General features: G+C 54.8%; 4 protein-coding genes across 6 annotated transcripts in view; 1 reads left to right on the forward strand and 3 right to left on the reverse strand.

The window, feature by feature from the left end:
- Positions 1 to 15: 15 nt before the first annotated feature.
- Positions 16 to 2,921, reverse strand: LRRC73 (leucine rich repeat containing 73). Its single transcript, XM_026507375.4, has 6 exons — positions 2,569 to 2,921; positions 1,786 to 1,946; positions 1,340 to 1,462; positions 864 to 964; positions 487 to 709; positions 16 to 340 (listed from the first exon to the last, which is right to left on the reverse strand). Exons 1-6 carry the CDS (start codon positions 2,838 to 2,840, stop codon positions 270 to 272), a joined length of 951 nt encoding a protein of 316 aa, XP_026363160.1. The 5' UTR covers positions 2,841 to 2,921; the 3' UTR covers positions 16 to 269.
- A 2,003-nt stretch (positions 2,922 to 4,924) lies between these two features.
- On the reverse strand, positions 4,925 to 9,364 carry YIPF3 (Yip1 domain family member 3). The gene is made up of 9 exons (XM_026507374.4): positions 9,111 to 9,364; positions 8,289 to 8,486; positions 7,979 to 8,085; positions 6,661 to 6,706; positions 6,430 to 6,522; positions 6,138 to 6,269; positions 5,829 to 5,942; positions 5,504 to 5,627; positions 4,925 to 5,412 (listed from the first exon to the last, which is right to left on the reverse strand). Exons 1-9 carry the CDS (start codon positions 9,189 to 9,191, stop codon positions 5,264 to 5,266), a joined length of 1,044 nt encoding a protein of 347 aa, XP_026363159.1. The 5' UTR covers positions 9,192 to 9,364; the 3' UTR covers positions 4,925 to 5,263.
- Positions 9,365 to 9,465: 101 nt separating this feature from the next.
- POLR1C (RNA polymerase I and III subunit C) lies at positions 9,466 to 23,279 on the forward strand. 2 transcript variants are annotated; one of them, XM_026507373.4, is made up of 9 exons: positions 9,466 to 9,571; positions 9,697 to 9,768; positions 11,219 to 11,326; positions 11,583 to 11,715; positions 12,012 to 12,131; positions 12,222 to 12,374; positions 12,551 to 12,700; positions 12,817 to 12,933; positions 22,856 to 23,279. In XM_026507373.4, the coding sequence occupies exons 1-9, from the start codon at positions 9,503 to 9,505 to the stop codon at positions 22,861 to 22,863; spliced, it is 930 nt and encodes a 309-aa protein (XP_026363158.1). In that variant the 5' UTR covers positions 9,466 to 9,502; the 3' UTR covers positions 22,864 to 23,279. The 2 variants fall into 2 exon arrangements, with proteins under 2 accessions (XP_026363158.1, XP_026363157.1); XM_026507372.4 differs by lacking the exon at positions 22,856 to 23,279 and adding an exon at positions 13,089 to 13,463.
- XPO5 (exportin 5) overlaps positions 14,117 to 23,537 on the reverse strand; it is a 44,408-nt gene continuing 34,987 nt past the window's right edge. For both annotated transcript variants that reach the window (XM_026507371.4, XM_026507370.4), the window contains 11 exons: positions 21,786 to 21,882; positions 20,967 to 21,103; positions 20,071 to 20,168; positions 19,459 to 19,505; positions 18,959 to 19,056; positions 18,266 to 18,328; positions 17,197 to 17,279; positions 16,624 to 16,731; positions 16,353 to 16,490; positions 15,990 to 16,154; positions 14,117 to 15,828 (listed from right to left, as the gene is read on the reverse strand). In XM_026507371.4, coding sequence (XP_026363156.1) covers positions 15,691 to 15,828; positions 15,990 to 16,154; positions 16,353 to 16,490; positions 16,624 to 16,731; positions 17,197 to 17,279; positions 18,266 to 18,328; positions 18,959 to 19,056; positions 19,459 to 19,505; positions 20,071 to 20,168; positions 20,967 to 21,103; positions 21,786 to 21,882 — 1,172 coding nt within the window. In that variant the 3' untranslated portion in view covers positions 14,117 to 15,690. The remainder of the gene's footprint in view (positions 15,829 to 15,989; positions 16,155 to 16,352; positions 16,491 to 16,623; positions 16,732 to 17,196; positions 17,280 to 18,265; positions 18,329 to 18,958; positions 19,057 to 19,458; positions 19,506 to 20,070; positions 20,169 to 20,966; positions 21,104 to 21,785; positions 21,883 to 23,537) is intronic.

Here is a 23,537-nt window from a genome sequence, read left to right on the forward strand (position 1 = left end):
CACGCCAGGTTGCAGAGTTCATAAAATCTCTTCCGAGCCAGCGGGTTGCAGCCAGAGCTGCCGACAAGTCCAGAGACGTGGCCTTGGGTTCGAGTGCGCCCCAGGCTGTGGCTTAGTCAGCTTCCAGAGCTTCCCGTCACCGCCGGGGGCTGCCAGAGCCCCCCATCCCCCGCCCCCCTCCCAGGCCCCAGGGCCTGACCCCGATATCTGGGGCAAGGGGCTGGGGCCACAGACAACACGTAACGATGCGCAGAAGCCCAAGTGGAGCGTCACATCTCGGTCTCAGCCAACAGACTGTCACCTAGTCCTGAAGTCATGAGCACCATCTGAGAGCTGGGATCTGTGGAAGGGCAGAGGGCTGCTCAGACCGCCACGCGTTCCTCCACCAGGGCCGCAGGTGGGAGGCGGCCCAGGTCTCCCGCACCCGCTCTTCCTGGTCCCAAGAGTCGTCCAGAGCTGGCTCTGCTCCGCCCCGGGGGCTCTTACCACTGGGGCACATCCAGGAGCCGCTGCTCCGCGGCGGGGCTGCGGGTTCCCGCCCTCTCTCTCGGTCCTGCGTGTCGCCAGCCCCTCCCGCCACCTCTTCCTCCTCCTCTCCCTCCGACAGGAGGTCACAGATCTGCTGCTGCAGCTCGGGGCTAATGCTGTTCTCAGCCAACACCAGGCTCCGCAAAGCTGTGGGGTAATTTTCTACCATGTCCAGCAGGGTCTGAGGTGGGAAGAATGCGGAAAGGATGAACACAGCTGAGGCGGCTCCTCGGACTGCCACCTGCCACCCCTTCTGTGTGTCCACAGACAGGTGGGCTCACCTGCACCCTCACCTCTAGCCCCCCCGCCCCCCGCCAAGCATGCAGACTTCTCACCTGAGCTGACTGGTTGGTAAGCCCTGTGCCCTCCAAGTCGAGGACCTCTAAGGTGCGGCTGGAGGCCACAGCTACAGCCAGCATCCCTGCCACGTGGTCACCTGGGGAGGCGGCCCACAGGCACAGGGTCACCTGCTAACCCCTCCCCTCCGCGGCCTCCCCAATGCCCTAACGACCCTAGATCCCCACCCCCCGCCCCAGGCTAGCAAACAATGACATTTGGGGGGGGGGCAGGGTGGCACCGTGACTGGGGCGTGAACGGGTGAAGCAAGCCAGGCCCACGGGTGGTGATGGATACTTTGAGGTACCTGGTGCTCATTTGGTCCTCCACACAAGTGGCTTCTCTACTACCTCCCACATCCCCCCTCCTCTCTCCATCCCCCAGTGGGAGTGGGGTTACCATGGCAAGCAATGGTCCCAAGTTCTTGGATGGGGGTGGGATGGTGAGACTCGCAGGGGCCTTCCTTGAGCCTCACCCAGGGGGTTGTAGTCCAGATTGAGGACGCGGACCTGGGAGCTGTGGGCCACGGCGATCGCGAGGCGACTCCAGCCCTTAGGGGTGATGCCAGGGTTGGCACTCAGCGTCAGCTCCTTCAAGCCTGGGCAGCATCAAAGTGAGGAGCCAGGATGGAGCTCTGGCCCTCTTCAAGGCCCTCCCCTGCCCTGGATCTCTGGGGCGTCCCTGGTGGCTGAGAGCCACCCCACCCTGCCGCAGAGCTCTGAGGCCATTAGAGAACCCTGCCTTCCCTGACCACTGTAGACCCGAGTCTCCATTCTTCTCTACCCCCAATCCTTCTGATAAACATTCTCACCCCCGCCCCGGTCAGAGCCCTCAGCTCTGGGTCACACCCCCTGCCCTCTGCATCTGGCTTATCCATCAAGACCACACCAGCCCGTGCCCTCGGGAGGGCCTCTTGCTCACCTGACTTGGCTCCATCTGGGGGGAGGAGGCCACAGATGAGGTTGATGGCTTCGTCACCCAACATGCAGTCCCCTAGGTCCAGAGCCACAAGGGCAGGGTGGAGGGCCAGAGCTGGGTTCAGCAAGGCCAGCCCTGCATCTGTCAGGGGGCTCCCATGCAGGCTGGCAGGTGAGACCAGAAAGCAGAGGTTACTGCAGTCATCAGCCCTATCTGTAGGGGATGGAGCCCCTTCCCTTATGTGAGCCCTAGAGGTAAGGAGGGCACTTGTCACAGCACTTGGGAGAAGCCTTAGGAAGGGAGAAAGAAAATTCTAGATTCTAAAACTACAGGTAGAAGGGGAATTTGGTTTCTTCTCTGGGGCAAGGATTGGGATCCAGGACAGAGCACAGAGAAGGGGTGTGTGGGTGGTAGACTGGGAATCTTCAGTGGGCAGAATGCAGGGGCAGGGGTCTAGTCCCCAGGGGAGTTCCTTCTTGAGACTGGAGGGGCTGCCCCCAAGAAGTCAAAGCCGGTGAGGGTGGGGAGGTACACGTGCCCTGCCGGAAAGGGGTGGGGATCCCATGTCCTTCGGGGTGGGGCCGCGCCTGCAATGTCCAGAGGTAAGGGGTGTGCTCGGAGGGTGTCGTGGAGGCATGCGTGGAGGGACGAGGTGGTGTACGGGGTGAGAAGACACGCTGGCGCAGAGACAGCTACAGGAAGGTGTATGGAGGAATAGGCGGTGGCAGGGGGGCGTGTGAGGAGGGGTGCAGTGCCCGGGACCCCCTTGCGAGGGAGCGCACTCACAAGAGGGACTGGATGGAGCGGTTGGTCCGCAGCGCCTCCGCCAGCTGCTTGATGCGGCTGGGACTGGACACGACGCCTAGATTAAGGTTGAGCTGCGCCAGGGACGTGGCCCCGGCCAGGGCCCGGCAGATGCGGCCGAAGTCGCGGTCGCAGAGGCGGCAGCCGCGCAGTGACAGCAGGCGCACGGCGTTGTCGCGCAGGCCGCGGCAGATGTCCCGCACCTCGGCGCCTGACAGCGGCTCCCCCGAAATCTGGATGGAGCTGGGCAGCATCGTACCCACGGCTAGGCCTCCGGGGCCGGGGCGCGGGCCGCGGCCGAGGTTGGCGGGGCCGAGGGCGGGGTCGGGGCTGGGGTCGGGGCCTGGGCAGGGGTCGCGGACGGAGCGGGGGCAGAGGCGGTGGCAGAGGCGCGGGCGGCGGCGGCGGCGGCGGCCGCGGCGGGGGCGGCGGCGGCGGCGAAGGCGAAGAGCGTCGGGGCCCTGGCCGGAGCCGGCGCGGGTTGCGGAGGCGCCGAGGTCGCCGGCCGGGCTGAGATCGCGCGGCGCTGGGGCCGGGGCGGACCGTGCCGTCCGTGTCTGGGCGACGGGCCGGGGCGCGCGGTCCGGGGCCAGCCGGGCGCTGCTTCGCGCTTGTCCTCGTTCTTCGCTGTCGGGGCGGCGGCTGCGGTCCTCGGCTCAGGACGTGCGGGACCGGTCTCGGCTCGGAGGCCGCATCTGCTCCCTCCCTCCGGCCCGGCTCCCCTACCGCCCCGCAGGGAGAGCCCGAAGCGGGCGGGCGAGCAGTGGGCAGCCGGCGGCAGGCGGCAGCTCCGGCTTGGGCTTCGGCTCCTGCGCCTGAGCGGGCGGCGGGGTTCCCATGGCAACGGCCGCGTCACCGCCGCCCGCCCCGCCCCCTGCCCGGCCTAGGCCACGCGGCCCGGGTTCCGCGCACACCCGGCGCTCGCGAGCCGTGGGGCCGCTCTTCCCATGGGCGTGGGCTCAGACGGCACTCGGAAAGTAGGTAGTGGGTCGAGGCCGCGGACGAGCAGGGGGTGTGGCGGGGAAAACGGAGGCACGTCACGTGGAGATGGCATTGGAGACTGTTACCGGCTGCTTCTGCCCATTCTCCCGTCGTTCCCTCTTCCTAAGGGCCAAACCCTCGGTGTCTTCGCCTGCTTCCCGGCCACGCCCTCCCGTCCTGTTCGGAGGTCCCCACGGCCCCGGGATCCGGGCCGCGCCGCGCGGGGCGTGGGGGGAGGTCCCGCCCAGGAGGACGGCCCCGCGACCCCTCGCCAAGATGGCGGCCCAGCAGCGGAGGTCCCAGAGGCCACGGGCGGAGGGGGGGCGGGTGCCAGGCACACGGCAAGCCCGAAGGGTTCCTGGGGTTAGGTGAGCCGCGAGTAGGTGCAGGGTCCTGGTGGCACCCCTTCCCCAGGTGCCGGCGGCAGAGGGCTCGCAGGACGTGTGACACAGGGGTAGCCCAATGAAAGGGGGTGCTAGCATCAGCGACCTGCAGGGGTGGCGGCCGTGTTAGGGGGGCTGGAACTTTCAGGAAGGGGTACACTGCACGGTGCCCGTCGTGCTGTTCGCACTTTTTCCACCAGTGGTGGTGTGGGGTCCTCACAAAACATCGGATCACACAGGGCAAATGAAGGGCACGTCTTTCTTAGGCCCTTTGCTAGGAGGAAAAGATGCTGACCCGGATTTACTAGAGTAAAAAAAAAATAGAATAAAATAAAATATATATATAAGTGTAGTGAAGGGAGGTCAAACATTCTATTTCATTAACCACCTGGCTTCTCTTTTTAAGTGGAGCAGATTAAATGGATGGTGGGGTGGATGGTGCTATATTTGGGGTGGTGGTAGTTTTTAAGAGTGAACAGCATTCTTGGAATGGAAGGACACAGAAAACTCCTGATGATAGCTTTGTTCCTTTGGCCCCAGTATAACCAGGACACAGGCAAGTTTGGCTTCAAATGTGAGCTCCCACAGGAAAATTTATCCCTACGCGAAGGCCCGGGTGCGTAAGGGCCTTGTAAGGACACGGGGCTGGATCTGGGCTTTTTTGACCAGTTGTTATTGTTCCATTGGTGTCCCCAGAGTGAGGCTGAGCCCACTCAAGTTGGGTGATCTCCTCCATCAGACTTATGGTGCCTGTGTTTGAGACCTCCCTGCTGCTCCGTGGGGCAGGTGTCCCCTTGTCCCTGCGGACAGGTTCCATATTAAGTCACTGCTTTCAGTGTAGTGTGGGCTGTCCCACCTTCATGCTGCCTGGATGAGGGTATCAAGAAGAGAACATGTGACATTACCGCCCGTGCCAGGAGAACAGGAAAGTGTACAGGAAGTAAGGTGGCAGGGAGGACCACTGGAATGGCAGCTGCACTTCCAAACTTCCATCAGTATTTTAATTACCAAGTCTATATTTAGCAAGACAAGGAGGGGGAGATAAAGAGGGAGGAAGAAGTAGGTGGAGAGAGGGCCTCAGAGGAGCTGAGCCACTTTCCGCACTGGCTGCAGAGCCCTGCAGTCCTGGCCAGTGGTTCGTGGCCTTGCGCCCTTCAGAAGGCCCACAGGCGTCAAGGAGTTGGCTTAAGTGGCTACAGCTCTGAGGCAGCTGCAGACCCCATCAAAGAGACACATGTCATCAGTACTGTTCTTTAATCTTCCTCTGTTCCGCACGTGGGGGAATGGGGGCCGGCCAAGGGTCTCAGGTGGGGTCAGTGTGACTGCAGGGTCACCGCGACAGCCTTGGCTGTGGCGTTGAGCACGGTGGCAGAAAGCCTAGCAGCAGGGAGCGCGGCAGGGATGTCTCTGGGGACCCTCTGCATGGGTGGGATGTTGGGGCCCTCCAGCGTGTCCAGGATCCCTGAAAGGAGGAGGACAGGTGAGCGAGAGCGGGCTGGGCCCTGCCCTCGGAGGCTGTTCCCTTCCCCCACACCCAGGCCCTCCTCACTCACCCTCTACCACCTTGTGGTAGGCAAAATGCAGATAGAGCAGGAAGACCATGTGCAGGGCAGCCAGGGTGCCACAGAGGAGCAGCCGCTGGGTGGGGCCCACGGTCCGTGACACCAGCACTGCCACCTAGGGCCACAGGAATACAGCTCAGGGGGCCTGGCTCCAAAGTGAGCAGCATGGAGAGGACACTCCCGCCCAGAGCAGAACCACCTTTGGGCTCGTCCCACCCATTCAGAGCCCTTTGTTGGGTTTGGCCCAAGCTCTGGGCTGTTTTCCCGAACTCCCCAGAAGATCAGCCCACCCCTGGCAACCTCTTGCCCAGCTTACCATGCGGAGGGTGGACAGCCCACCCACCAGCAACCAGAAGAGGTAGAAGAGGGCATGGAGGTGGATGTTATAGGTGATGAACAGGACAATGCAGTGCCCAAAGAGGCCATAGCCCTGCGAGACAGAACGGCCGAGAGGAAAAACCACTCAGGCTGGGCTGAGCTCTCCTGAGGACCGTGACGAAGACAGGATCCACTGGCCAGCTCAGCCCAGCCCAGCCCGGCCCCCGGGGCCCCAGGCGAGCTGCACGCCGAGGCCTAGCTGCTCTTTCGGAGATGGCCCTTGCCCGCCCCCGGGCGGACTCCTTACCAGCAGGGCCAGCATCTGGGGCATGGTGATCTGCGCGTTGCACAGGTAGGCGAGGAAGTAAAGGAAGGACGAGACGCCCAGCCAGTAGCCGAAGCAGGTGCCGATGGCTGTGCCCATCAGGGTGCCCTCCCGCTGTGGGGTGAGGGCTCTGCTTAGTCCTGGGAGGGCTCTAGTCTCAGCCTCACCCGGGGCTTTCCTCAGGGGCTGCCTCTACTTCACTCCGCCATTGTCTCCTTGGGCAGCTTTCGACTTGGTTCAGCCACCCCCCCCCAAAGTCCTCTGTCCTGCTTACGATAATGGTGTCAGATGTTTTCATCCCATGCAGGAGGATGGCAACCAGCGTGAAGACCAGCATGAGAGGTCCGTAGAGTTCACCTGCGATTTTCTGTCAATATACCAACTCATTCAGCGGGAGGGTACAATGGCTCTTCTGTTTATGTCTTCCTAGGCTTTGCCTGGCGGCCCCACCCTCTGCCCTCATGCCTCCCCCGGCTCTTCCAGACATGCTACCTTGGGTATTCACCTGGGGGAAGTTGACCATCTTGATCGGGATCATGGACTCCAGGAGCCTGGGAGAGGAGAGGAGAGATGAGAGCCAAGGCCGCACTAGGCTATGAGGTTCTGGAGGGCCTGAATCTTATTCATCTCTAATTCCAGAGAATATGCTGGATGGTAAAGGGAGAAGAGGGGGGTAAAGACAGACAAAACATGAGGAAATCACCTCCCTGTCCCTAAAAGTGCTTCCAGGAAGGACAACCTTCTGACACTGTGCCGACACATATGGAGAACTCGGAAAGCCTGCCTGGGCCTTGGGAGAGGGTTTGACGATTGACCTATTTGACCTGCTCCCCTATAAAAGACAGGTCAACCTCAGCAGAGAAGGCCCAGAATTCAGGGCTGTGATGGCGAAGCCCTGGAAAAGGTTTAGAAGAAAAGGTTTTACTTGAGGGAACCAGTGTGTCTCCTGTCTCTTCCTGCTTACCATTCCTCAGAACACTGCTGAGCATTTTCTTGAAAAATAGCCTTGAAGCGGTAAGAAAATTCCACACAGAAAGAATAAAAGTACAAGTTACTTTTCTCCCACTCTCTTCATAAGTGGCCAGCTCCTAATAATACTTTGGATTTGGGCTAGATCCTCCCTCCTCTAGGATACCTGCCCTGTCCCACCCTCCAGCCTACTCTGGGTCAGGTGTCCTTCCTGTGGGGCCCATCAGAGCAAACGAGTGCTGAATCGTAACGGCACTCGAGGGCAAGGCTCTCCTCTATCTTCACCCTCTGTCTTGAGACGGAGCCATTACAGCGTCTGGTGCAGAGTGAACGCTCAATACGTGGCTGCTAAGTGGTACGGGGTGTCTGAGGAGCACTGCTTAAGGACGAACAAGGAACCCAGCCAAAAGTAGATCCACTTCTCGAAAAGTCAGTCAACAACTAAGCACTGATATACTGGTTCAGAGGCTGTTCCGGTGCTGGGAATATAAAAATAAAACAGAGCCAGCCCCAGGAACGAGACTACGCTGCTGAGGCGTCATGTGTTAGAGAAAAGCACAGAGTTCTCTAGGATCACCAGGAGGGGACAAACTGGGGGTGCGGTTGAAGAACGGGGAACAGAGGCGGTGATGTCTGAGCTGGGTGTTGCAGGAAGAAGCGTAGCCTGCCTGATGAAGGGGAGGAGGAAGGCAATGCGTTCTAACCATGTCCTGTTCTGTGACTGGTAAGGGGGATGGTGAAGCTGGGGTACAGGTGCCACGATGAGGGGCGCCGCGGGGCTTGGTAGCTGGTTGTAGTTTGGCTAAAGGAGCAGGTATGAGGAGGGCAGCTTCTATCAGGAGGAGGATTCTCACCTGCTTCGCACCTGGGCCGGCTCCACGTCAAAGTAGGGTCTCAGGATGTCAATGTTGGCGTACAAGCTGAAGGCCCTGGAGGCCTGTCTCTTCCCTGCCTGCCACATCTGAAGGAAGAAAGGTGGACGTGGGGTGGCTAGGTATTGTGACAGAGATTCCTGGCCGTAGTCCCTGTTGCTCATTTTCTATTGGCCTTCTACACAGTTCTAGCGGGTTAGACGACATGGGGTGAATTTCGACACCAACCCCAGCACTTGGGGCCCGCCTAGGTATATACTTTCCCACCTGCTGGGGATCCAGTCTTGCTTACCTGGTCCGCCACCTGCCGGCTCAGCTGTCCCTTAAAGCCCTTCATGCCCAGGAACTCCCCATCCTCTTCTTCAGCAGCGGCTGCGTCGGCGTCTACTTCCTCCTCCCGCAGCCGCTGGTGCAGCTCGCCCATATCCTCGAAGCTGGAGCCTGACGTATCATCCATGTTCTCCATGTCAATCACAGCTGAGCCCCCACCCTGTGAAGACAATCGTTTCTAGAGTGCAGGACTTTTCTGCTCCATCCACACGTCCTCCTCTGTTCGTCCCAAGGCTTGGGACTTAGTTCTTCCACTGTCGGGGATGCGGCTTGGGATCGCCGTAGCTCATGCTGCTCTCTTCCCATTTGCTCTCAGAACCCTTGGTTGTCTGGCTCTCTTTTCAAGCCCGGGAGACCTACTCCCTGTCTTGCATATATGTCTTTCTTCTATCTTTCCTATCAGATCCTCAGAGGGCTGCAGAAGTGCCCATTTCCTTTGTTTTTTCCATCCCCAAAACAAGGCTGGGCACACAGCATGGTTTTAGCCAGTGCCAGTGAATACCGCCCACTCCCCCGCCACGCCTGACCCGGATCAACCAACAAACTTGTCTCGAAAGCAAGAGCAGGCGGGCCCAGAGACAAGAGGCCCTGTGGCTGGAGTACCAGTCTGGACCTTTCAGGTCAGCACTAGTCCCACTGCCTTTCGTGTACACCAAGACCCAAAGGAGAGAACAAGTGTTGCAAACGGAGCAGACTTCCAAGCTCCCAGGGAGAGTCCCCACGACACTGCGGGACGGCTGCCAGCCCTGGGGCTGCTAGCAGCCGGAGCCTTGGGGGCGATTACCTGGATGTTTTCTTCGAACCCTCCCCATTCCGGGCCAGCCCCGCTTCGGGCGCCGCCGGCTGGCGCCGCCGGAGTTGCCATGTCCCTCGAGGGCTCCCGTCGCTGAAGCCCGCGCTAGTCCCGCGCGCGGAGGAGGAGTGGGAGAGACGTGGGCCTGAGGGAGGGTGAAGTCTAGGGGCGAGAAAGAGAGGTGGGTTCAGCCGGAACGCAAAAAGGAGAAACCCGGATGTTTGGCTAAAACTGACTTCCGGAAGCTGGGGACGTGGACGCAGGCTGGATAAAGTCTCGCGATATTTAAGAATCCGGGAGGCGGTGCGTTGCCGCGGAGACGGAGGAGGGCGGCTGGGACGCACGCGCCAGTTTGCTGCCTTAGTCACGTGGAGGGGTTGAAGATGGCGGCAGCCCAGGCGGTGCAAGAGATGCGGACTCGCGTGGTTCTAGGGGAGTTTGGGGTTCGCAATGTAAGCCTGTGGCCTTGAGCTCGGGAAGAGAAAAGAGAGTGGAACAGGGATGAGTTGGGATCGGAGTTGGGGCGGACTTTCCCTGCCTGCCCCTTCGCAGACAGACTCGTCTCTTTTTGCTCTAGGTTCATACCACAGACTTTCCCGGTAATTATGCGGGCTATGATGATGCCTGGGACCAAGACCGCTTCGAGAAGGTGGGTGCCGCTCGAGAGGGTATTAGGAACGGACCTTGTGATTTGAGCAGCCTGTGTCTTGGAAGCAGCCCTTGGGGTTCGCTCGGTTCATAAATCGTTTATTGAGCAACGTGTTAGGAGCTCCGTGTACACGGTTTCTGCTCTGTTCGACGAACAAGCTGTTTAATCTTGTTGGAAAGCGCGCATAAATGATTTCAGTGTAAGTGGTAAAGGTGGTTGGTAGCGATGAGGACAATCGGGTGGGGTGATCCCACAGAGGCACTTACTCTCGAATGGAAAGCGGGGCAGGGGTATGGAAGATTTACTTCCTGAGGGAGATGACATCTGAATTGAGCCCTGAACGATGAGTAAAATCTGAGAACAGGGAAGGGTGAGGGGTAACTAAGACTAGAAGCTAAATTATAAAGGCTTTGTGAACTGTTCTGGGAATGTCCAAGCAGTTTATTATTGTTAGAATGTAAAGTGCTAGCATGAGCCGTAGGCAAGATCGAAGTGCATCTTAGACACTGTAGGTGATAGGGAGCTTTGGAAGAGCTGTGAAGCAGATGTGACCTGATTTGCAGCCTTAATGGCTGGGAGAGAATGAATCAAAGATCAAATAGGGCAGTCAGATTTGTGACAGGATGGCATAGAGGAGCGGAGGTTGAAGGCAAGAACTAAGATTATAATCAGCGAAATAGAGCAAAGGGGAGATAGAAGGCAAATTTGGTGATTGCTTTGATGTCAGCTGTGAGAAGGGAGTGTAAAATGGCCTAGCTTGAGGAACTGCTTTAATGGACGGTGGTGCCATTTACTGATGAGAAATAGGTCTGGGGAAGGGGAATGATGCTGCATTAAGTTTCCTGTATGTGGAGAAATCTAGCAGGCTAGTAGAACGTGTGTTTGAAATGAGATCAGAAGTGAGATAAATTTGGAAGCTTTTAGTATTTATAATTGTTAAAAGCACGGGTGTGATCGAGGTCACTTTGGAGAGAGACAAAAACCTGGGAAATAGTAACGTTTATGGAGTGGGTAGAAGATAGTGAATTTAGAAGGATTCAGGGGGAGGAAGAGAACCAGAAGATTGGTGCTTAAAACCAAGGCAGAGTTTGAAGATGGAGGGATTCTGTCAATGCTGAACGCAACAGAGGAGTCTAGGAAGGTAAGGATTGAGTAGTGTCAACCAGATGAAGCAGTATGGAAGCCTGTTCTCTAGTAGAGTAGTCTCTGTGGATGGTCTGGCTGGAGGCCATATTACAGAGGGTTTTACATGAATAGAGGGTAAAAACAGGGAAATTTTTCAAGAAACTAATGAAGGACTGGGGGAGAAAGGAACATCTGTGAGGAACATATGGCCAAAGGGAGGTTCTTGGGTGAGCGAGAACACTGGGGTTGGGCGGGGAATATCCAGAAGGAGGGTATTGACTCCACAGAGAGCAGGCTTCATTTAGTGCGTTTCCTGTCCCTGCAGAATTTCCGTGTGGATGTGGTGCACCTGGATGAAAACTCATTGGAGTTCGACATGGTGGGAATTGATGCAGCCATCGCCAATGCTTTTCGACGCATTTTATTAGCTGAGGTATTTATCAGTGGGCATAGTGGCAAGGGCGGAGTTGGCGTGGGAAACTGTGCCGTCACCTTACTTGGAGAATTCTCAAGTTGCCCCTTTCCTTTAGTGTTCTTGCAGTTTTACTGAGCGTTCCTCCTGCTCATTCCTCATAAACTTTTCATCAAGCATTCTCCTAGGAGGAGGTCCTCCCTATGCCAGGAGGTGGGAGTAAGTGGGGAGTCTGTAGGATCTCTGTAGGTGAAAGATTCTGGGTTTTTTTTGGCAGGTGCCAACCATGGCTGTGGAAAAGGTCCTGGTGTACAACAACACATCCATTGTTCAGGATGAGATCCTTGCTCATCGCTTGGGGCTCATTCCCATTCATGCTGATCCCCGTCTTTTTGAGTATCGGAACCAAGGTCAGTGTTTGAGAAAATGAAATTGTGGCAAAGTGGGAACAGCTCTCTTCTGAGAAGTTGATTCTAGAGTCATACTGCCTCTGTTCAAATCCTGGATTGACTACTGTATGACCGTAAGCAAATTACTAATGTTTTGGGACATCCGTTGTTGGGATTTGTGTGGACACTTGCCCTTGGCCTTCTGAGATTTGTCCAGAGGAGTAAATGACAAATGTAGATTAATGCCCGCAGTATAGTGCCCGGCCCCCGAATGTTCAGTTGTTCTTTAAGAACTGCCACTGCCGTCTTTTGTTCAGGAGATGAAGAAGGCACAGAGATAGATACTCTGCAGTTCCGGCTTCAGGTCAGGTGCACGCGGAACCCCCATGCCGCTAAAGATTCCTCCGACCCCAACGAACTCTATGTGAACCACAAAGGTGAGTAGTGGTAGGGGAAGCAAGAAGGCCCACCTCTTGCTGACGCTGGTTTTAAGGACTGGGGTTTTCCTGATGTGCTGCTTTCTCCAGTCTACACCAGGCACATGACATGGGTGCCCCTGGGGAATCAGGCTGACCTCTTCCCAGAGGGCGCTATCAGGCCGGTGCACGATGATATCCTCATTGCCCAGCTGCGGCCTGGCCAGGAGATTGACCTACTCATGCACTGTGTCAAGGGCATTGGTGAGAACCCTGTGGGCTGCCTGGGGCTGGAGGGTAGTGTGATCACCGTGGGGCAAGGTGTGACTAAGGAGCTCGGCCGAGAGGTCCTGACAGCCAGAAAGCCAGTGGGCCTCTGCTGTTAGGGGCTTGTAACGTGAAGGTTTCCCCACAGGCTCTGATTTTGGTCTTCCCTCCAGGCAAAGACCATGCCAAGTTTTCACCTGTGGCAACAGCCAGTTACAGGCTCCTGCCAGACATCACCCTGCTTGAGCCCGTGGAAGGGGAGGCAGCGGAGGAGCTGAGCCGGTGCTTCTCACCTGGGGTCATTGAAGTGCAGGAAGTCCAAGGTAGGACGATTGGGATGCCACGCATTCAGGTCGGGGCCTAAAGTATATTTTCTGTGAAGGTAGCAGAAAGAAAAGCTCGGGGCTCGTGTATTTAGAACATGGTTTGTTTTCATCAGGTAAAAAGGTGGCCAGAGTTGCCAATCCCCGGCTAGATACCTTCAGCAGGGAAGTGTTCCGGAACGAGAAGCTAAAGAAGGTCGTACGACTTGCTCGGGTTCGCGATCACTACATCTGTGAGTGTCGGGCTGGGGAGCAGAGGGCAGGGCGGGAGTGCTTGGTGCCGCAGCTTCCTTGGAGTCTCGGTTGGAAGCTGGCAGGGACAGTGACGTCGTAGTATGGGAGCTGGTGCAAGCCCACCCCCGGGCTCAGGGGTCTCTTTGCTTCCCAGTCTCTGTCGAGTCAACAGGGGTGTTGCCCCCAGACGTGCTAGTGAGTGAAGCCATCAAGGTACTGATGGGGAAGTGCCGGCGGTTCCTGGATGAACTAGACGCAGTTCCGATGGACTGAGGTTTGCCCCGGACTTCTTGGCATGGCTGGGCTGCCTATGCTCCTGAGCCAAGCGCAGGATTTTGGGTCCTGACCTGCCCTCACAGGACTGCTACAGAGTCCAGTGTGACTGGAGGTCCTGGGTTTTCTGGGACAATTCTATCCTTATTTTCAGTCAATACGTTTTGTTGAATGTGCCACAAAACGTGACCTTGTGCCATTGTGAGGCCTTCATGTAAATAAATCCACAACCAAATAAAAATTCCTTTGTCAGAAATTACTTCCTGAGTTTTAGCCCCAAAATAGGGGGCCTCACCTCAGAAGAGGTTTGGCATTATTTAGCCCTTGGGAACACAGGGTTCAGGTGTCAGTGGAGGTCAGGGCCAAGTCCCTCTGAAGCCTTAAGAGAAATGCCAAATTGAGGTGGTTTCTGGGGGCTCAACCAGACCACCCCAAAATACTGTGCCCCTTACCATTTCCTAGATTATCACAGGATGTCTCTGAGGAAAAAGGGTGGTCCGCAGCCATTAACTCACACTGCTATCAAGTGTCACACACAGTGGGGGCCTGGCTGGCTCCGGCTTAGGAGCAGGTGACTTTTGATCTCAGGATTGTAAACTCAAGCCCCACATTGGGTGTAGAAATTATTTAAAAATAAGATCTTAAAAAAGTCACACAAGGAACAGCAGTAGTTCCCTTTGGACAGTTTCTCAGAGTCCGGCCCGCAGCCATGGAGAACACTGGGAGGGTGGTACAGGCTGGCTGCCTGGTTTAGGTCTCTCAGGAATAGAACTCTTTTTCTGGCTGGCATAATGTCCGAGAAAGCTGGTCCATCAATCACAGCTCTACCCGTCCCGTCCCCTTGGCAGGACGCTCGTGAGCAGTGACACTAGACGTCACTGGTTTGAAAAAGGCAGATGGGGCCCCTTCTGTATGAAACCGAGATCTTTACTGACATGCAGATGTGCTTTGGAGTTAATGTTTCTACAAAAGGTTCTATAAACAATAGAAAACTTCTAGCATGAAGTCACAGGATGTTAAAAATATTACAGCACAATAAATACAGCTATGCCCTCCAAGCCCAACCACAGAGGAGCAGGCAGCCACCGAGTTTGCTGGAAACCTGCTGAGATGGCCTTCACTGTCGATGGGAAGCAGCCCAAAGCACCACTCAGGAAGAGGGCATGGGGCACATCTGTGCCACAGAAGCTGCTCCACAGGACCCCCAAGTCCTGTTTCCCCAGGTCCGCCTCTCCAACCTTGGCCGGGTGCCACCAGCTTGCAGCTGCAGCTGGAGCCCAGGCGTGGCGCTTAGTCCTCACCGCAACTCTCGTGTCAGTGGCTGCACGGGTGACAGGCGGCCTCCCACGGAACGCAGACACTCTGTATGGTTTCTGTATGGATTAAGGCTGTCTATGGCCAGCAGTGACTCAAGGCTAGGGTCCTGCATTCATGTCTTCTCTGCTTACAGGGCCAAACGAGTGACCTTTAGGACAAAGTGGAGCCTCACAACACAGGTTGTGACAGGAAGGCATATGTTCTGTTCTTTTGGAAATGGTCCAGGAGAGAAGTGACCAGGGACCTGAAAGACCATGAGATTTTTGAAGGCACCTGGACCCAACTAGTCTGAGAAGAGACCAGCAGCTTTGCTAGCTGCTCGTCACAGACACAGCCTAGCTGGTCTGCATTATCCTCTGATGCCAACGGCATCACATGACACCAGATAGGGTACTGTGGCTCTTATGCCTGAGTGGATCCTGGGCTGCAGAAACCACGCTGAGGGACTGTGCATGGAATACGTGTGAGCTCTAAGGGGATGTCAGAAAGCACTCCAGACCCTGGCCCAGCCCTGGTCCCTGATGGTACAACCCTCAACATGGTGTCCAGAGCTTGGCGGCAGCCTGTACCGGGGATCCCATCAGGTGACCAGATTCTTGCTCAAAACACAGAGGGAACTGGTCACATTCAGTTCAGCACTTAGTACCTGGCCCAGACATGCCCCTGGGGGACAGGGAAGGTTCTCTGCCAGCCCAGCTGTTAAGGGGGCTCTGTGGGACTTGCAGTGGCCCAGGAGGAACTCTGGTGCAAGCAGTGTGGACCGAGCCCCTGTGCAAGCCTGGCTAGCTGCAGTGCTGTGTGTTAGCACCCCGAGTTACCGCTCTACACAGGTGTATGGCTACATGGGGGCAGGAGGGCTTGGGGAGTAGGGCCAGTCTGCTCTAGCTTTTCTTTCTTGGAAAGTTGAAACTCCAAGTAGAATGGGAGACAGCTGGGAGATCTAGACAGAATGGTGTGAGCACAAACTCCCTTTCCCGATACCTTAGGTATCGTTACTTCTGCTCTGCCCTGCATCGGGCCCCCTCTCTCCAGCTCCAGACCTCGATCTCTCTCCAGGCTGACAGTGGTGCAAAGTGAGGTGGCAGTGGAGAGGGGCCTAGAGATCAGCTACGAAGGGGAAGAAGAGATGACAATAAAGGCCGAGGAAGAATGCCCAAAAGTTTGATTCAGGGTTCAAAGATGGTGGCCAGGCCACCCTCCTCGTTGTCCAGCACCTCCGTCTCCAGCATTGGCTTTGTTTTTTTGAAAAGTGAGGGAAGATTCTTAATGTGAACTTCTTTTCGGAACTGCTCTCCCAAGGGTTTCTGTAGAAAACAAATGAGAAGAATTGATGCTGGCCCCGAGCAGCGAGTGGGTTGTTTGAAAGATCAAGACTCTAGCTGGTCTCTGGTCTGCACAGACACATGGTCTAAGACCACAAGGGTGGGTCAAGCCGGTTGGGAGATTGGGGAGGCGTGTGACCTACCCCGATGCAGCCGGCAATGAGGCGTTTGAACTGGTCCTTGCGGCGCTTGTCAGCCACTTTCTGCAGAGAGGGGTTCAACAGCTTGCAGTCAAACTGGTCCAGAGAGTCCTTCTGTATGTCCGGGATCTGCTCCATCACAGCTCTTATCTCCAGGTACCTGGGACGCTGTGGAGTGGGCATATATAAAACCACGCGATGGTGAAGTCTGGGCCCTGCCACCTGCCCCGTACCCCGCCACACCCACGTCTCGGGGCGGCAACAGCAAGCTGGCAGCTGCCTACTTCTGTGACGGCCCAACCTCCGGGGAGCAGGCCCCGAGGGCTGAAGCTGCAGCGCACCCTGCCTCCGCGCTGTCTGACTCACCAGCGCCTCGTAGATCTGGAAGGCCAGGTGCACCAGGGAAGCCATGCAGCCATCGTGCTGCCCGTGCGTCTGTAAGCCCTTCAGCACGCTGGTGAAAAGCCACGTGACGGCATCTGCAAGCAGTGTCCCTGACAGCACCTGGAGACACAGCTGTGCTTAGGGCCAAAGGGGTACCCTCGGAGAGCCCCAGCAACCCGATTCTTCCAACCGATTCAATCCTCATGACCCCAGCCTCTCATAAGGGGTGAGGAGAAGGGGTGAATAACCATACTTGTTTGAGCAGAGGCCAGCAGAGCTGGGTGGTCGTCCTCTGGCAGGACAGGGTATCCTTCCAGGCAAGGGAATTGAAGGCTGTAATTAATAGCGCCGTACAAACATCCTAGCAGGAAAGGATGAAGGATTACAATAAGAAAATAAACACAATTTTCTGAGTAGGCCTATGCACGAGGAGCTGGAGTTCTCATAGGTAAACAGGAGCATGATAAAAGCAGCTACTGAAGACGAGCTTATTTCCTCTGTGTATCAGGCAGTCAAAAAGAAGAAAAAACAACCCATACAGAAGAGAAAACCTATGTGTAAAGAGACCAAGTTCTGGCCCGGGGAGTGGGGGGAGGCACTAAACACCACAATGTGCCCGTGTTTTTCTGAAAGCCTTTGCCCATGCTGGCATGGGAGACACCTTGACCTCTCCCACTGTTTTCTGAGGTCTCTAGGAACCAGGAACTTAACCCACATAAAGCGGCATTACCCAGAAGAATTCTCTGCTGGCATCATAGGTTGAGAAAAGTGGAAGCCGGTGCCATACCAGGAAAGCAGAAAAACCTGCCCTGCCCCCTGCACCTACCTCATGATTCATCAGACATCTGCCCAGGTCTGTAAGCTCCGTCATGGTGGAGGGGGCCACCTCTGTGGCCATCATCTCTTCATCTGTAAGCAGAGAGCAGAATGTTAGGCTCCATCCTTTCAGAACAGAGAAGAGCAAGCCAGCGAGAAAGGGAAACAGGAGTACCCCAGGCTGACTGGTGGATCAGCAGTCCTGGGACAGCCCCCCAGCTGCCTGAGAGGGTGCAGACCCCTGCCCATGGCAGGTCTAGAGATGCATCTGGCTGCAGTTTGAAAAACAGTGGGAAATAAGACCTTCTCTCAACAGTTACTTAAAAAGCTGCAAACACTGAGGATCTTTTGTGGTTGAAGTATTTGAAGACCCCACTGTAGCAGGCCCTGACTTCGTTCCTGGGGATGTAACAGGAAAAGGCAAGTGCCCTCCCTGCTGGGAGTTCACATCCCAGTGAGGGAGACAGGTAACACATGAAGTAAAATAAAGTCAGGCAGTGTTAAGTGCTACGAAGAAAAGCAAAACAAAGGAAGAACATGGAATGGCTGGCTGGGGTGGCTAGGTTTTCTAAGTTGGTTATGGAAGACCTTTCAGAGGTGACATGTGCATGAGGCAAGGGGACACGCCACGGATATAGTTGGGAGAAACATTATTCTAGTCGAGGAAACAGCAAGGGCAAAGGCTGTCTGGTGAGAGTACGCTGGAGGAACACAGCAAGAGAGGCAGCCAAGAGAAAAGCAAGGTGGGCATCTCCGCCAGCGCAGACTGCCGGGGAAACCGTTTCTGCACGAACTGACCTGGCTACAGAAGGGACAAGATTTAGGAGTCTAGGGGCGCCTGGATGGCTCAGTTGTTAAGCATCTCCTTCAGCTCAGGTCATGATCCCAGGGTCCTGGGATCGAGCCCCACATCGGGCTCCCTGCTCAGCAGGGAGGCTGCTTCTCCCTCTCCTACTCCCTCTGCTTGTGTTCCCTCTCTCACTGTGTCTCTGTCAAATAAATAAAATCTTGAAAAAAGGAAAAAAGATTTAGGAGTCTAAGGGCAGACCTCCGGAGGGCCACACAGCAGGCTCACTTACCGTCTCCATCTGTAGGGGGAGCAGTACCGTGGTCAGCACTTTTCTTTGAAACACAGCACACCGCTAAAGCAAGAAAGTGGGGTTACTGGGTTTTCTGCCACCAGACAACAGCCACCTCTGGCCAATAAATCCCGAACAGTCTTCTGGGCAGATGAAGATGGGGGAAGGTGGGGCACTGTCCAGGCACAAAACCACCTTCACCAGCAGAAACAGAGGAGGTGGCTGACCAGACTGCTCTGGTCCCCCTTTAAGTTCCATTAAACTAGAGGGAAATGACAGAATTTTCTGAGAGTAAGTGACCAGGAGAGAATGGCTGATACATCCTTGGTCTACTATGGATCTCAAACAAATGAAACGACCAAAAAAGAAAAAAGAAAATTAGCCACCTTCAGGTCTAAGTTTTAAAAATCTTCCCTATTTTGACAAAACTAAGACGTTACTCCTACCATTAATCTAAATTTCTCCTATTTTAGACCATTCCTGATATTCTGGTCTTACAAATATAATACAGTTTACAATTCACAGACTGTCCTTAAGTTGATTTAAGGACTACCTGGTTTCTATCTAGTTCATTATTTCTTAATCGATCTGTCGGTAGTGCTGTAAACATGCCTCAATGGGATTGGGGGAGCGACCAGTTCTTTTTCCAGACAAAATCTTCTCTACTACCCCTGCGTCCCACAGGCCACTTACTGATCAGGTCCATGACTTCTCGGGTTAACATCCTCACCAGCTGTTCCTCTAACATCTCTTGAGACTCTGGGTTGTCATCTGCGGTGTCATCTTCCCCACTGCAGAGAAGCAGGGGCAAGTTCCATGAGAGTGCCAAAGAGGGAAGGACAAGGAAAAGAGTGACCCTAACCAGACCCTCTGTGCTCACTTCCTTCTCCCGGCTTCCTTTGGTCTACATTCCACACACATGTTGGGAACGGGACAGCAATGACCCACCGAGGCAGACCTTATTACTGGACTATATCCAGGTGGCTACAGAGATACTGGTTCAAAACCCAAAGTGGGTAGGATGTCTCGGCACCCTCCTCAGGCAGCTGAAGATACCGCCCATGAAGGCTTGGCCAGAGTATGCCCAACGGTCACAGACAAGCCATCTAGCATCCAGGCTGAGAACGACCACAACCTGCTGCTTTCCAGCCCTGAACGGCAGCGCTTCCACCAAGAGAAGAGATGCTCCTTACCACAGCAGGCTCCGCTGGTTGATGACTTGCCATTTCTGGGAAAGCCTCTGGGAAAACAAAAGGGAAATAATGCTAATAGGGGGGAGGAGGCTGGAACACTTCATGATCAGAATTAGCTGAGGATGAGTCCAGATCTCAATGACAGAGCCTTCAGAGACCCCACAAGGTTAAACCACCAGATGTGGTTTCTAGAACTTTTCCCGCACCCATGACGAGGACAGGGTTCCCTATGCTTGGAAAGAATCAACGATACTGTCGAATTCCCAGGTCTCTCTGGACACCGTTGTCCACCCAGCTGGTCCTCCTGCTTGATCCCAGTCAGGGAAAGACCCAGGGGAGGCACTCCCTTGACCACCTCTCCTCAGTTTACAGGAGGTCAGGAGCAGAACTGGAGTCTGCAGGGCTTCATGGGCAACTGAGTCAGGTTAGTTCTTGGGGGAGGGGGGTGCTCCATCCACGGCAGCAAGCAAAGCCTGCTGGCATGGGACTGCCGCACGGCCCTCCGGGCAGGGCCAGGAGACAGCGCTTTCAGGAACCCCTGACTTGCAAGACTCATGAGAGGCCAACCTGCCTAAGGGTCCTCTTTGCTCCCCTTTCTGACCAATCTCTTACCATGTGGAGGTAGGTGAAAAGAGGTCCAAGGATTGGAGACACCAGGGCTCCGTAGTGCTCCGGGGGACAGAAGAGCACCAGAGGCTTCACAAAGACCCATGGCGCGGCAGGTTAAGAAGTTTTAGCACAGGAGCACAGACCCCTCTCATTCTAAGGCACCGCTCTCCTGCCATGCAGCAGGATATCCCCATGGGCAGAGTCAACCCCCAAAGCACCTGCAAGATGCCGAGGACATTCTGTGTTAACAGGCCAAAATCTGGGGCTCCTGGGTGGCTCAGTCGGTGAAGCATCTGCCCTCGGCTCAGGCTCAGGTCATGATCCCAGGGAGCCTGCTTCTCCCTCTCACTCTGCTCCTTCCCTCCACCTGCGCTCTCTCTCAAAGAAATAAAATCTTTTAAAAAAAAAGGCAAAAATTTTCAAGCTCTTTTCCAAAAGCCCCGGGCTATTGAGGAATGGGTACTAGGCTGCACATTACAGGCACTTATTTGCCCAGAAGGAAAAAAAAGAGGAGGAACACTCCCCCTTTACCACTCTCCTTGTAACTTCAGGGAAGAAAGTTACTCTCAAAAACATAAAAAAAAAAAAATGAGAATGAAGTATGAGGAAGCACCTGACAGGACACAGAAAAGAGATTAAAAAAAACAAAAAACCCAAACACCTTTATCTTTCCTATTTCCAAGAAGTGGGACGGTCAAGATTTACCCGTAAGGAGAACACTTTCAAGACCCCCCACCCCCGTTTTTCCTGCCATTGACAACCATCTTCTGGTCCGCTTAATGCGGCTGTCACACGCTGCTACCCGACACTGCCCAGCTCCGCCTCCTCTGCGTCTGACAGCCGCTTCCGTCTCCGATCTTGCGGCCCTCTGGGTTCTCCAGGGACTTTGGAAAGGATATGAAGCATGGGTCTGAGTCGGTAGTCGGGAATGTTGTTCAGGTTGACGAAGGCTGAGCTGAGGAGCTGCGTAGCAAGGTGCTCCACGCTGTAGAAGTCCTGCTGCATGGAAGGACCTGCCTTCCCGAGGATGTGGAAACTGTAAGGGAAAATCACGGCCAGTGGCAAATCCCACATCGGTCACTGCCGGCCCCGAACGCCCCAGGAATTTCCAGCCCACGCTAAGACTTCTCAGCTAGAAAAGCAACTGCAGTTGGTTTGTAAGAGAACTTTGGCTTAATGAGGAACACACTCCCCACCCACCTTTAAGGGAACTTGATAGTACATTTAGCATCTTTTTAAAGACAGATGTTGGCACCTAAGATCAACAGCGGCCTTCAGTGAGGACAATGTCTGAGTGTGGTGGGCTACGGGAGGGCCAGTCACCTCCCCATCCTACAACCAGGACCCGAAGACAAAGTCTGGCTAGCGGCCTCCAGAGTCCCATTCAAAGCAGCTTAGTGAGGGCTCTGAGAAAATGCAGCCCCGCTCACTGTATCTTATACTGGGGTCTCAGCATTTTATGACATGGAAGCAGACAAGTTAGGCATAAAATCTCAAGCCATGGTTAGGACCGAGACACACAGGACAATCATAAAAAAGCAAATGCAAGAAAGCCAGCCAATTCATTTCGGTGTGACACCAGAATCACTGGTTTCCTGCCAAATTTTTGCCTCCTCTTACCTGTACACTAGAATTCTACATCAGAAGGCCTATCCACGGCACTCTTATATTATGCGGGTCTAAAAAGAGAATAGGGAGGAACAGCATTGGTTCCTTACCAGTTTTCATAGAGGGTGCAGAAGAAACGCTGCATTCTTTCCAAGACCGTTTTGTAGACAGGAGAGTCGTTCAGTTCCAAGAGGGGCTGAGGTAAGCCTACAGGGGAAGATGGGTCAGGGACACGCGATTCTGCTGCCAACACCCGACGGTAGGCAGATGTGGTTTGGGGGCAGCAGCGACAAGTGCTGGCCGTGTCTTCTACCAGAGGGAGGTGCTAAGAGCGCCCCTCGAGGTGACTGCTACAGCAGTTTTGGTAGGGAAAGGGGGAAGCCACTTCGTGCCCAGGGCTTCAGACGAGACATGGGCGCTCCGACGTTCTGCCTGGGTTTCTCCAGATGGGACTCTTACACCAAAATGGTCTCTCCATAAAGCACCGGGGATGCTCCCCCCCCCGCCTTTTTAAGCTGTGGAACTTCTTTTTCAAGCAACATTTTATGCAGAAGCCCAACATGTAAAGCAGATCGTAATGAAACCCGCTTATCACAGTGTAAGATCTGTAAGAGCCAAAAGATCCAGATTTCTCATCAGAGGCAGTTTTTATTTCAAGTCCTGCTCATGGCTGGAAGCTGACAGAGGGAACTGTTTGCCCATTCTAGTACGTTTTGGGCGACCATCTCTTTCTATAGCGGGAACCCCAGCTTAATTTGAATAACTGAATGACTGGGTGGGGGAGGGGGAGCGGGAACGGGTGGTAAAGCAACACCTACTTTTTACAGTAATTCCAAGACATTTCTCGGAAGTTCTATTGTTATTATTTTCTGTAATGGGGAACTTTAATGCAGTGATGATAAAGGAAAAGGCCCAGGACCATGTAGGCCGAGTCAGACAGACATGAGCTCCGGAAAGGCCAACTGACACCCTTCTTTTCATGAATGTCAGAGGTGAGGAGTGCTCACTGGCCTGCTTAATCACAGCCAGGTCCAGGCAGAGGCTATGGCTGGGAACGAAGAGATCCTGCGGGCACTGTGATGGTGAGCCAGCATAAAGCTCCAGAGATGGGCACAAGGTTTAGACAACTCTGGATGTCTCTGGCTCTAACTTCTAACCACTGTCTCGCTCTGTTTTCCAGCCGCGTGAGTCACCCCTCTACTCCCCGGATATACCGAGCTCTTCCCTGCATGCCGCAGCATCCTGCACCTGCCATTCTGTTTGCCCAGAAGGCTCAACACCTTTTCTTGCTCCCAACCCGAGGAGCTCCCTCCTACTTATCCTTCAGACTGTCTCCACTAGGGGGCAGTCTTCTGACTCCTCTCCAACATGGGTGAGGTTTCCCAATAAACACATGGCCACTTCCCTTCCCAGCACATATCACACAACTGCGTAGTTATTTGTTAATGGGATAAATGAGTTAAAGCAACATTTGAATCAAGGTAACAACTGGGAAACATGGTTTAGAATCTATCCCTTTAAAATTCTGGAATACATAAATATATATATACACATATATATGTTTGTTAATTAAAGCTATTTGAGCTTAACTGCTTTTAAGATTTATTTATTTAAGAGCTTAACTGACTTAATGGTTTTCTTTCATATGTGAAACCAGGAAAGTTTGCTAATATTCTTCAGTCAAAAAACCGTGGTTTATTTATAATCAAAAGGCTCTGGCACACACCTCTACCTGGAGGGGTTAACGTGGTGCAGAGGAAGGTGGCAGAGGGGAGCAACTGCCTCTGAAGACCCAAGACAATCAAGTACGTGCACGTGTCCTAGAGACCCTGCAGGAACTCCGCAGAAAAACGGGCGGCTGA

Source organism: Ursus arctos, unplaced genomic scaffold (assembly GCF_023065955.2).
Source record: "Ursus arctos isolate Adak ecotype North America unplaced genomic scaffold, UrsArc2.0 scaffold_29, whole genome shotgun sequence".
Taxonomy (NCBI): Eukaryota; Metazoa; Chordata; class Mammalia; order Carnivora; family Ursidae; genus Ursus; species Ursus arctos.

Excerpts from the sequence above, each read along its gene's own strand:
- LRRC73 (XM_026507375.4), bottom strand. The coding sequence starts at position 2,840 with ATGCTGCCCAGCTCCATCCAGATTTCGGGGGAGCCGCTGTCAGGCGCC. Across the intron at positions 710-863 it reads TTACCAACCAGTCAGCTCAG|ACCCTGCTGGACATGGTAGA; the intron begins GTGAGAAGTCTG and ends TTCCCACCTCAG. Across the intron at positions 341-486 it reads CTCCTGGATGTGCCCCAGTG|ATCCCAGCTCTCAGATGGTG; the intron begins GTAAGAGCCCCC and ends GCCCTTCCACAG.
- YIPF3 (XM_026507374.4), bottom strand. The coding sequence starts at position 9,191 with ATGGCAACTCCGGCGGCGCCAGCCGGCGGCGCCCGAAGCGGGGCTGGC. Across the intron at positions 8,487-9,110 it reads GGTTCGAAGAAAACATCCAG|GGTGGGGGCTCAGCTGTGAT; the intron begins GTAATCGCCCCC and ends TTGTCTTCACAG. Across the intron at positions 5,628-5,828 it reads GGCTGTCCACCCTCCGCATG|GTGGCAGTGCTGGTGTCACG; the intron begins GTAAGCTGGGCA and ends CTGTGGCCCTAG.
- POLR1C (XM_026507372.4), top strand. The coding sequence starts at position 9,503 with ATGGCGGCAGCCCAGGCGGTGCAAGAGATGCGGACTCGCGTGGTTCTA. Across the intron at positions 9,769-11,218 it reads ACCAAGACCGCTTCGAGAAG|AATTTCCGTGTGGATGTGGT; the intron begins GTGGGTGCCGCT and ends CTGTCCCTGCAG. Across the intron at positions 12,934-13,088 it reads GGTTCGCGATCACTACATCT|TCTCTGTCGAGTCAACAGGG; the intron begins GTGAGTGTCGGG and ends TTTGCTTCCCAG.